The sequence below is a fragment of the Podarcis cretensis genome, assembly GCF_951804945.1.
Source record: "Podarcis cretensis genome assembly, chromosome: 7".
In the NCBI taxonomy this organism is placed as follows: domain Eukaryota; kingdom Metazoa; phylum Chordata; class Lepidosauria; order Squamata; family Lacertidae; genus Podarcis; species Podarcis cretensis.
In genome coordinates, this window is record NC_137176.1 from 66769094 (window position 1) to 66781225 (window position 12132).

Consider the following 12132-nt stretch of genomic DNA (forward strand, 5'->3'; position numbering starts at 1 on the left):
GAGAAGAAGGAGGGGGAGCATCGTTTCATCTGAATGTGATACTTCAACATCTTTAGTAAGGTAGTTTAAATATTTGGATTCTTTCAGATCTACACGGAATCTAAAAAAAGAAACATCGATGTTTTACTGGCAAATTGCAAAGGCAAGTATCAGTTTTTGGTGAGCATAAATTTTAAAAATTAACTTTCCCGGGTGTCGTTCCTCTCTTTTAAAGTGCGCACATTCCTGTCTTACTACAGCTTCCTTGATAAAGGCGTTGAAGCTCAGCGGAAAGCTGGAATCCGAGAATGCCGTCTTCTTTGAATCGGTGTCATCAGCTGTTGGTGCCATTCAGTTGAACAAGGTGAGTCTCACTGCACGAGAACAGAAGAAGATAAGAGAGCTATCATGATTTTCTACCTCACTCAAGTTCCCTCTGCAAAGTGGCCAATCAAATGTCTGTGGGAAATTCACAAACAGGGTGAGATGGTTATCTCTGTACCTTGTTCTTCATCTTCAGCATCCAGCAGTCAGGAGGGGTACTTATTTCTGCATTTCTGGCACTTGCTGTTCACTACCCCAGTGGATATTATTCCTCTATGCCTCTTTTTTTTTAAAAAAAAAGCCAGTCACAGTAACCAGCAGCAATGACGTTCATAGGTGAATTATGTTGGTTTCTATTTCCCTCACTGAGCAGCAACTGCAATCACAAGACATTGTTTTGCATTCCACAGTCAGAGTTACTGTTGGATTCCCATGGGAATGGGAGACTGGATGTGACGTTCACTGGTTTCCTGTTTTTCACTGTTCTCTCAGTGTTCTTTGTTTCCGAGAGGTGTTGCTTCTCTGCTCTCACAGAGGCAAGATGCATGTTTGTATTCTCTCAACATAGAGTGGAAATAAAGTTAAGAATGTGGCACATACTGCTTATCCTTCTGCTGTGTGGACTACTCTGCTTGGGCTCAAGATGAAACGAGCCTGTATCAGCTTCAGATGGGCCGAAGCTGGTCAAAATCTCACAAATTATGGGCTATGTCATAAAGTATTTCCTTTTGTTTTTCTTACCTGCTAATTTCACTGGCTAACCTGAGATCTTATGCCTTGAAAGAGGTGAGTCATGCTTTTCCTATTTACTCTGTCCATGGCACTCTTAGTCTGATATAGGGTTATAAAGTGGGGCCCTCTATATGGTTCTGGACTACAATTCCCATGATCTCTGACAATACTGATTGCGGCTGATGGGAGGTATAGTTCACAAGCACCTGGAGGGTGCCACGTTGACTACTCCTACCCTATAGCATGCCCCCTCAGCCCTAAAGACATATGAGAAGGGACTTAGCTCAGTGGTAGAGCATCTGCTTTGAATGCAGAAGGTCCCACTTTCAATTCCTGGCATCTCTAGATAGGTCTTGAAATGTACCCTGCCTAAAATCCTGGAAAGCTGCTGTCACTCAGGGTGGACAATACTGAGCTACATGGGCCAGTGGTTTGATTTAGTATAAGGCAGCTTCCTATGTTCCTTTCTTCTTTTCTAAGCTAAACAGCCCCTTGACCTCCCCGTTTAACATATAGTAGCCATTTCATTTTAAAATCAGCGCATACACATGTGTGTGTGCAACAACAGGAACAGCAGGTAGTTGGAAGCAACAATATACAGCGGCAGTGAGGGTCATCTACTGTGGTGTGATTGTCCATTCCCGCTTGCATTCATTCATGGCTGCCTACACCTGCCTAAGTCCAGCCTCACCCTTGCAGCCTCTGTTAAGGCGATATTATACGACACAGCTCAGGGGTATTTGGATGGGAACCAACGTTATTATATAAACTCTGTTTCCACATTTCTGGTTTCAAAGGGCGCAGACTTGCTTATAGCGTAAACTCATGCAAGATTCTCCACTGTAACTTTTATTAAACCAAATGTTCAGGCAACGCATGGAGTTTTGGCTTTCCATTGTTTTATGCATGACTACAGCATTGGCTGGGGTCCAAGACCGAGTCCCCTCCAAGACAGATTAAAGTTAATACTAGTCAATAAGCTGTTGTTTTCTGTTTCTTTGCCCTCCCCTCCCCTATTACCGTGAATAGGCACATTCTGCTAATTCACTTAGAAAAGTCTTCTTCCTCCTTTTCATCCAACATCGCTTTAGGCTGATTGACTAAAAACTGGCGGTGTTTGTCGAGCAAAATGCCGAACAGGGGAAATGCAGTATTTTAGCTATTTGAAACTTACGCTCTCTTTGATTTAGTTTTTACATATTTATGGGACAAGCAAGTTGTGTTGGGGGGAATTTCCCCCCCCCCCCCCCGCAGCTGTTGTAGTTAGTGTGCAAGTAGGTTCCACACACACAGAGTTCCTCCTTCACCTTGGCCCAGAGTGTGGTGGCCAGGTATAAAGATGCCTTGGGCAAGATGCTCCTCTCAGTAACACCCTGATGGGCTCCCCCCCCCCCCCACATTCACAAACTTGCCAGGTTGCACCAAAGAGCAGGAAATATTGGATGGTATCACACAGCCCTGGGCCGAGAACAAATGCTGGGGGAAATGGCTGTAGCTATCACCACTATCTTAATTTCTCTAGATGGCTTTGGACATCTTTTAAGAGTGCTGTAAAAAAAAAAAAAAAGCATTTTAAGCAAAAACAAATTAAGTATAAGGAAGCCAATGTCAGCTGTGGTGGACTCTCCAAGCCCATTGGCTCCTCCATGCAAGTGCTGACACTGGGCTTGGTTTCAGACCACCTGTTTGCAGTGGCTTCCTCTCACTTGGTGGCCCTAGAGATCATGACTCATTGGGTGAAAAATGAATTTTCTGAAGCTTCCCTTAGTATCAAAGGAACGATTAAACAGTGGTGCAGCAGGTTCTTTCTATCCTAGTGCTGGAAGTAGCCAACACGCCCTCAAGTCCTTGGGTTCAGCACTCCATCCAGATTAGCCCCTGCAATCCAAACTGCTGCATTATTGTCAGGGATTCCAGATCTCAAGCTAAGGTTTGAGACCTAGCCTAGTGAGCAGACACAGTGCCAGTTCACAGGATCCTTGGGCAAATATAAACTCTGGCAAATGTCAGCGTTAATGTTCGGGTGGCCAGCATACTACCCACCAGAAGTTGTTGGACTACAATTCCCATAATTCCTCACAGTCTACGTTTAATGTGTGCTAGTGTGTTTAACGTGGATTCTGTGAGACAAACGAGTCCTTCTCCACGAAGCTAAGAAGTCATTACCTCTCAACATAACACTCCCATGAAACGCCAGGTTTGCATTACTAGCAGTGGCGGTCTTGTGAATTTTGGTGCCTGTGTTATACTACAATAACCTTCTAGAACAGCAGGATATGTGCTTCTCACATGTGCCAAAGTGGATGTTTTATCTATATAGCTGACTCTTACATGTGTTAAATGCTACATATGTATTAACTTAAAATAATTCTCTCTGATGTGGTTTGATGTTGATTTTAGAGGGTTAATTGTCCACAGATTGTTCCAATATGCTGCTTCAATTGCTATGGCTAGGTCCATTTCCCAATTTTGTTTAATAACCAAGTTAATAGTCCAATGGCTAGATCAGTGAATATTTTATATAAAATTGATAGCATTTTTTTGGATGTTCAGAATCATTCGTTCAAATGGTGTCATTGTTCTAATTTGCTTGAGATTTAACTGTTGAATTTGAGACACAATGCATCATCAACAGATAGCCAATTCACCCAGCACCCCTCCATTCTTTTCATGATCTGCCCTGCTGTGAGAGAAGTGTCATTTTCATAAAAGTGAATCAAGCAGTACCAGCCTTTTCCTTTCCTTTCATACCAATCAGTTTTCTATCAGGTTTGTAAAAGGAGGGGAATCGTGATGCAATGTGAAGGGAATCAATAGTGATAAGGGGGTGTTAATTTCTACATCTAGGATTGCCAGATCTTTAATTCCGCTTTTGCAAATGGGTTTGTTATCATTACTAAGATAGTTTGGTTATGAATCAAGAATGGGATGCCTGGTATTCTGTATTGCACAGGTTTCTCAAATTTCAGTTCTGTCCAGATCTTCTCTTTTACATTACATATCATACTAATGACATTTTGTATACGGACCACATCATGGTATCTTTGCAAATGTGGTAGACTCATGTAGCGCTTCTGGAAATGTTGATACAATACAGTTACAGTCTAGGTCTCTCGCCCTGGGTCTATTTTCATTGTTAAATGCCTGGATTGTTAATGACTTACATGCTAATGCATTCTAGAAAACTCTAGCTGTAGGGTGAAATCTCCTTCTTCTTTCAATTTTAGAATTTCTGCAAGCTTAATGAACACACTGAGGTCTGAAGCTGACCTGATATAGATATATTGAACCGCTTACCTACAGAAAGAACTTTGCCGGTGTTTCGTCAGATCTTCAAACATGGGATTTTGATGGTGATAATTGTATGCCAAGTCTATTTAACAAATCCAACATCAACAGTGTTTACTGTCAAAACGTTCCTGGAGGTATCTCTTTGAGTTACCAGCAATGACAGTTTTTTAAAAAATAAAAATAAAAATAAAATTGTTATTTGATTGCTACATATTTTTGTATGCATTTAGATAAATAATAATAATTAGAAAGCAATTTAGGACATTTCAGTAGTGTATATTGTTTTTAACTCTGTCCTATTGTAACTTAGTTGTATCATTTTGTGCACAAGAGAATACAACCTTACTGAATTTTGTACTGCAGTCGCTGGTATCTAATCCCAAGGATTTACAGCTTGTTACATGGAAACACAAACTGTGATGTCCAGATTATTTCTTCTTAAATACGCGGGGCACCCATTAGAGCAATCCCACCATGCCCCTTTCATATTCTATCAAAACCACCAAGGTCACTGGCTATTTTGAGTGTTACTTATGTTCTACACTGCCGTATGTATCTTCTCATGAATTTTAAAAACATATTTCCAGTTATGAACATAGCCCCTGCTTTCCCTTCCGTTGTGAAAAGGTTTAGCATTTGTTGTAAGATTCTCAGGTTTGACCTATGCTGACAGCTCCATTGAATTAAGTAGAATGGTGCTAATTTACAGTGGTCGGGGGGTGGTCTTGTAACAGAGGGTTATTCTGTGTCACATTTTACAGGGAATGGCATGTGCTCACATAGGTCTGTATCTGCATACAGAGAGGGCCAGTTTGTGGCTCTAGATCTAAGTGCTCAGACAGATTTTGCAATCACAAAGGCGGGGTGGGTGGGTTAGGATGTAACCCTAAACCATAGTGTAGTGCTACATGCATGAGACTGAGGCTCATCCCCTCCCTTCTGCACATTCTCCTTCAATGTAGCTATTGCATCCATGTGTATTTTAAGTTAACAGCAGTTTGTCACTTTGGGACAAGTGGTTTTTCATCGTGGCTTGTTTGGATAAAACTAAGCACAGTGCTGAGTTTAGACAAAGCAACAAACTCTTGTTAGCTTTAAACAGCCGGTCTCCTTCTCATGGCCATACTGAAGAAAGAGAAGACTGCAGGTTAGTGCATAGGATGCTAAATTATGTATTCGTATTACATCTAAACAATGATCGGGAGATTCTGCATAGATAAGTGGAAAGCAAAAGTGCCATTGTTTCAAATAGTTTTTGACTAGCAGTATTCTGCACAGTTTATTGAAAGTATTTCTAACCCAATGCACAAAAGTTAGACAAATGTCATAGATATTTAAGTGGGATTGCAATCTTTTTTGCTTGCTAATTACAGATAATTCAAGCCACAACCAAGTTTCTGCAAAAACTGGAGGACATTAAGAATTGTATTTCCCCCCTCCCTCCAAATAATATTATTAATATCTAATCATACAGTTTTAATTACTTCAGTTAATAAATAAGGAGATAAATTTCTCCATCTGACACAATGGATTCTAGTGATAGGAGGACAATGGAGATGTAAATTACACTGTATAGATAGGAGACACATTGAAAGTGCAGGGTGTGCAAAATCCTACACTTTTCTCTTGGTGAATATTGCAGACTTTCAACATGTTGGCATTACGAGTCTGGGATCCTAATCCACAAAAGTGGGTGCGCAGTGTTTGCAAAGCTGATTTAAATCATTGCATTGTGTTGCATGCCTCTCATTATATGCAGTTGTACAACTGTGTTCTTTAAGTAGTGCAGATTGGAATAATTCTTGCATGTCACATTTCATAATTTCCTTAATTGTGCATCATCTGCATTCAAAAGCCATATAAATTAAGGCAGATCTGAACCGTTATTACACATTGCATGCACAATTGGCTTTTCATAAAACAGATGTGCAATGGACACTTGTCTGAAACAGCGAGTACACAATTTTTGCTTCAGGGGTTGATATTCATGGCATCTCTATCAAAGTGGTGAATTCATCATTCATGCAAAATTTATTGTTATTCTCTCTCCTCACCCCCCACCTCCCCAAAAGAAATGAGCAAGCTTTCTACACATTATGGACTTGGCTCTAAAAAAAATAAATAGAAGCAATCCATAACAATTATGAATGGCTGGCAATCCTTTATTAAAATCACACGGTTCACAAACTTTTGTAGAATAGGAGGACATGTTAGGTTGATAATTTTGCAATGTGCAGTGTTACCATTTTCTGCTGCTAGCACTTATTGTGGTTATGATTTGCTTATTTGCAAAGAATGCAGGAGATCTGCGCTGTGCCCCGAGAGCTCCAAGCAATCACACTTAAATAATTGCCTCATGTTATGTTGGATTATGCTGGTTGTTTATGATGATGTCTGCAGAACATTGGGTTCACTTTCCAAATTGGCAGATCTTTGAAGCAATAAGTTTGAAGGGGTCATTTAAATTATACATTTGTGTATTTAAAAAAGAAATATGGAGGAAAACTATTGGGTCTCAATCTGCTACAAGCTTTCGTTGACTCTGTGGGGAAGTGGGTTTTAACTGGAGTAAAAATGTAGCTAGGATAACTTGCAAAGGGGGGTATGGCAGCAAGGGTGACTAACTTGTGGCTGTGCAGATGTATCTGAATTACAACTCCCACCATCCCGTGCAACTGGCCCTGCTGCAAGGGATGTGAGGGTGGGTGTGGGTGGACAAAGGTAGCCACTCCAGGACTAAGGCGAGAATCAAGCTATCTTCTCTGAGGAAATCTAGCAGCAGTCCTAAAAAATCTGACTTTAAGAGATGTGCACCAATGTTTGTGCTAAAAATTGGGTGTGCAGAATATCTTCATTGTATGCCATCAGGGTTTGGGAGAAAAAAAGTCAGCTGTTCTGGAGAAAACTAATATGTGATGAATGTTTCATAAAAAAATTTGACACACACACACACACACACACACACACACACACAACTTTTAAGAATCCACTTGGGCAAAAACTGTTTTTTTTTTAACACAGAGGTTGCCAACCCTGGTGCCCAAAAGAACACCCTGGTGCCTTTTTAAAAAAGTCAGCCCCTAGTCCATCTAGAAAGAAAGTTATAAGGCAAAATGTGCAGGTAACTTCTAAGTGACTTCTGTGAAATGAAAGTGAGTGTTGTGAGGAATGCTCCCTGTTGCTATTAGACAGCTTCAGTGTGTGCATAAAATCAATATTGAATTAGCTCCATAGTTGGGACTAATAGGACATAGCTGAATTCCCACGACAGTTGTCAGGGGTGGCTGTCTTGTCTAATTTTGTGTTATGCCATGCTGCCCTATAGGGACGCAGGTGGCGCTGTGGGTTAAAAGCCTCAGCGCCTAGGGCTTGCCGATCGAAAGGTCGGCGGTTCGAATCCCTGCGGCGGGGTGCGCTCCCGCTGCTCGGTCCCAGCGCCTGCCAACCTAGCAGTTCGAAAGCACCTCCGGGTGCAAGTAGATAAATAGGGACCGCTTACCAGCGGGAAGGTAAACGGCGTTTCCGTGTGCGGCTCTGGCTCGCCAGAGCAGCGATGTCACGCTGGCCACGTGACCCGGAAGTGTCTCCGGACAGCGCTGGCCCCTGGCCTCTTAAGTGAGATGGGCGCACAACCCCAGAGTCTGTCAAGACTGGCCCGTACGGGCAGGGGTACCTTTACCTTTACCTTTTATGCTGCCCTATAGCAGTCATTTTGTGGCTGGCACTCCCAGGATACTCTCAAAATTCAAAATGTGACCACTGGTCCAAAAAAGATTGGTAACCCTTGTTTTAATGTACCTTTGAAGCCATAGGAACAATGCAGCTGGCATTGATTCTCTTTACCTTAAGCAGAATTTTCCAGAGGGTTCCCACCCTTTTCTTTTAAGCACAGTGTGCCAAAAGTTGGTGAACTCAGTGAAGCAATAGCTCAGGATTTCAGGATTTTGGAGGTTTTTGGTGCTCTAAAAAAGATACCTGTGTGCAGAGTCAGGCCAAGCATTTTGTGGCTGGTCCTGGGTTGTATCCTGCTAAGCTTAATTTAGGACAGACCTACTGGAATGAATGGGCCTATATTAGTCATGTTCATTCATTTCAACAGGTCTCCTCTGAGTAGGACTAGCACAAGATACACCCCAGAGTACTCAAGGCCAGCAAAGTTATTTTTGGCATAGGAACATAAGGAGTTCCCTTATTCAGAGTCAGACCATTTGATCCCTCCCAGATCAGTATGATCAACATCAACCTTTCATGGCACCTCAAATCAGTTTCCTAAGGATAGATCTGGTTCTCCAGGCTTCTGTGTTGATTGACTGGAATTATTGGGAACACATTGTGCATTTGGATGTGCCAAAATAAGGACCTGGTGATGCCCTGAGTTCCAAAACTCATAAAATGTGACAAAAACAAGCTGGGAGCCCCACAAGTTCACCCAATCAGCTCTGGGAGAGAAAAGCACACTGACATACATTAATGGGGACCTCATTCATTATTGCCCAGGGTCCCATAAATTCTCTGCAGTCCTGCAAATTAAGCCGCACAGACTGTACAAACCTGCACTGCTACAACCTCTGTTTTTATGAACTCTTGTACGTGTGTGCGCGCACACACAGAGAGAATGTCAATAAAGTATTTAAAAAGAAACTTAGTGAAAATGATAAATTAGACATAAATACATAATAAGGGAGACTTGCTAGGATCATTGCTATGCAAATTAAATGTCCCTAATGTTCATCCTGTGCTTTCCCTTTTAAAGGTTATTTCCCCCTAAATCCCTATATTAAGTGCCACAAAGTCTGGCTTTAGCTACCTTGTTATAATTTATTGAAGGCTGGGACAGAGCTGGATGGTATAAATCTACCGTGTAAGATACCTTCCTTGTTTAATGAAAACCTTAATGTGCCAAAAAGCATTTGTTAAGATTGTTTGACATTTACTGGCTAGCAAAATAATACTAACGAGTTGTTTAGAAAAGAATGCACTTCCTGGGAGGAGTACTTCCTTCTGTCTGCCAAAAGAATAATAATAATAATAAAATGTTTCTCATAAATAAGTGCATTTCCAGACTGGATGTGAAATGGTGCTTTCATCCATCTGATGGATTTTAGCAAGGATCAGACAATCTGCTCGTTTCTGTATGTTTAACAATGCATTTCTCTTTTGTTTGTTTTCCCTTGTTTGTTATTAGCATATGTAACAATAAATTTATATGGAAATAAACTGGCATGTAGATAATTTCTATGTTGGAGGAGGAATTGGTTGTTCTCTCTTTCACTGCTAAAAAAAATAATGTCCTGTGCTAAACAGTCCTGAGTTTTTAACAATTTAGTGATGATGCAATATAAAAGCATTGGATTGCATCCAGAGGCTAGGATGTCATATCTTGTATAAACATTCCTTCTGCTACTTTGTCACCCACTCCACAAAAAAGGAATGTTGACTCTCAGCATGGTTTTAAGTATATAGTTCACTTGGGTTGATGTAGGCCTGGTTTGCATATAATACTAGACCATGGTTTACTAAACTATGACTTAGTAAACCATGGCTTGCCATTGTGTCCAGCAGCTTAGGTTTGGTTTGTTTACTGCCAACAAAGCTTGAACTGAAGTCACAGCCAGTGCTGGATTTATGTATAAGCTAAACAAGCTATAGCTTAGGGCCCCACTCTCTTGGGGACCCCAAAAAAAATTAAAGGGGAAAAAACTGGATGTACATTTCCAAAATATAAAATAAAAAACAAATAAAATAAAACCTACATACAGCAACAATGTTTTGTGTTGTGTAGGCTCCTACGATGTAAGTAATGGGCCCCGCCTGCTAGCCTGCTCCCTAAAATATCACTGGTTTTCTCATTTCTATATATAGGGTGCCTACATTCTGCATGGGCGGGTTGCATGGCAACATGTGCAAATGGCTTTAGATACCTATTAGGTCCATAAATTACCATATAGCAGACATTCAACACAAAAAACAGTGACAATTTGCTATTGACAAAGGACAGCTGGACATATAAAGGGCCCCATTTCCTTCAGTAGCTTAGGGCCTCATCAAACCTAAATCCAGCCCTGCCTGGTTTGCATATAATACTAGACTATGGTTTACTAAACTGACTTAGTAAACCATGACTTGCCATTGTGTCCAGCAGCTTAGATTTGGTTTGTTTACTGCCAACAAAGCTTGATCTGAAGTCACAGCACACACACCCTTCACTGTCCTGAGAAAATCCCTTTATCCCTATTCTATTCTATTCTATTCTATTCTATTCTATTCTATTCTATTCTATTCTATTCCATTCCATTCCATTCCATTCCATTCTTTGGTAGATTTACTAGAAGAAAAACACGCACCAATAAATGAATTTTAGAAAGGGGCAAGATTAGACATGGACACACAAAGCATGTTTTTCATTAAAAAATAATAATCAAGGCTCCTTGTACGCCACTCCCCCTTTCTTTCTGCACAGGGGACAGCCTTGTCCTGCAGAGCCGGCGCATCATGTGAGGTTGGCTTTCAGGGGTGACAGCCTCTTCCCCTCCTCACCTCTCCAGTAGCCACTATGAGATGCCCAGTGAAGAATGCCAGCAACGGCAGCCATGGAAAGGCAACAGGATTCTCTCTCATAGCCACAGCCGCTCAGGACAAAGAGCCAGCTCATCCTTCTCCCCGAGCTCGGTGGCGGCAGAGGAAATAGGTACATTCTGGGATCAAATCAGAAGCCCAGATGGTGTTCATAATTCCAGGACTGTCTCTGGAAAATAAGGACATTGGTTAGGGGGTATGCTGAACGCAGGATTGTGTATAACTGCGCCAATACCATTGTGTGCACCGATCAGGAACGCACAATAAAAAGGACACCCTAGTCATCACAATCGCGTGGACTGAAGCTTTAAACACTGCTTTAAGCTTTGTTGGTTAAAAATGACTTTAAGCTCGCTCGCTCATCTTACCGTTACAGGTGAAGATGCATTCTGTAATACCCCCCAAAATCATCCGTATATATGAGGTGTTTGGCCTACCTTCAGAAAGAAAGAGCCCTGCAGAGACAGGTGAAGCCATGCATCCTGAACCGTCTGGCTTTTGTAGGTTTAAGAGACAGTCCCTTAGCATTACTTTAACATAGATTTTTATGTGCGAATTAGCAGCTAAATTCATTATGAAAACCCATTTACCAAAGGGCTGACACCAGACAAAGCCCGGGGCTGCTCTGGGACATAACATCTGTTCCATAAAATTTAACTCAGCCATTCCAACCATTTGTCTGTTCATTGCTGCTTTATAGTTTCTCAAAACAGCTACTTTTCTCCTCAGGACATACAAGTTCTGACACAGACTCACAAAAGGCCAAATGCCTCTCTCAGTTCTCCAAGGCAAAGCCAGCAAGAGCGAGACAGACAACAAACATGCCGATTCGACATTTAAAGAGAGAACCACAGGCACATTTTCTTACACATATATATTTTTAAAACCCTTACTATTTTGCCTTTTCGTCATTCCCTGCCACATGCTGAATTGTGCTGATTTCTTTGTAGGTCTTCTGTCTACACAATGAGCCTTGATGTGTGCCAGTTAGCAGTTTAGTTAATGTGTTAAATGGCCTTGGTTGCTAATTGAGGATGCTTCTCATGGCATTTCGGAAACTCGAGCCTGAAAGCAGCATATGCTGCTATTGCCCGTGATCGATCAGCCACATCGCAAAGATCCATAGGCTGAAATTGCCGTTAGTTGAAAGCTTCACATTATACCGTCTGCCTCAATTAAATTTAAACAAAAACCAGAAGAAGTAGCATCCATTCCACATCTCTTGAAGCC

General features: G+C 41.4%; 1 protein-coding gene across 5 annotated transcripts in view; it reads left to right on the top strand.

Annotated features, from left to right (window-relative positions):
* The window catches only part of SLC26A7 (solute carrier family 26 member 7), an 88237-nt gene extending 80592 nt beyond the window's left edge, over positions 1-7645 (top strand). For all 5 annotated transcript variants that reach the window (XM_079983102.1, XM_079983099.1, XM_079983100.1 and 2 more), the window contains 3 exons: positions 88-142; positions 240-343; positions 4263-7645. In XM_079983102.1, coding sequence (XP_079839228.1) covers positions 88-142; positions 240-343; positions 4263-4298 — 195 coding nt within the window. In that variant the 3' untranslated portion in view covers positions 4299-7645. The remainder of the gene's footprint in view (positions 1-87; positions 143-239; positions 344-4262) is intronic.
* The last annotated feature ends 4487 nt before the right edge of the window (positions 7646-12132 follow it).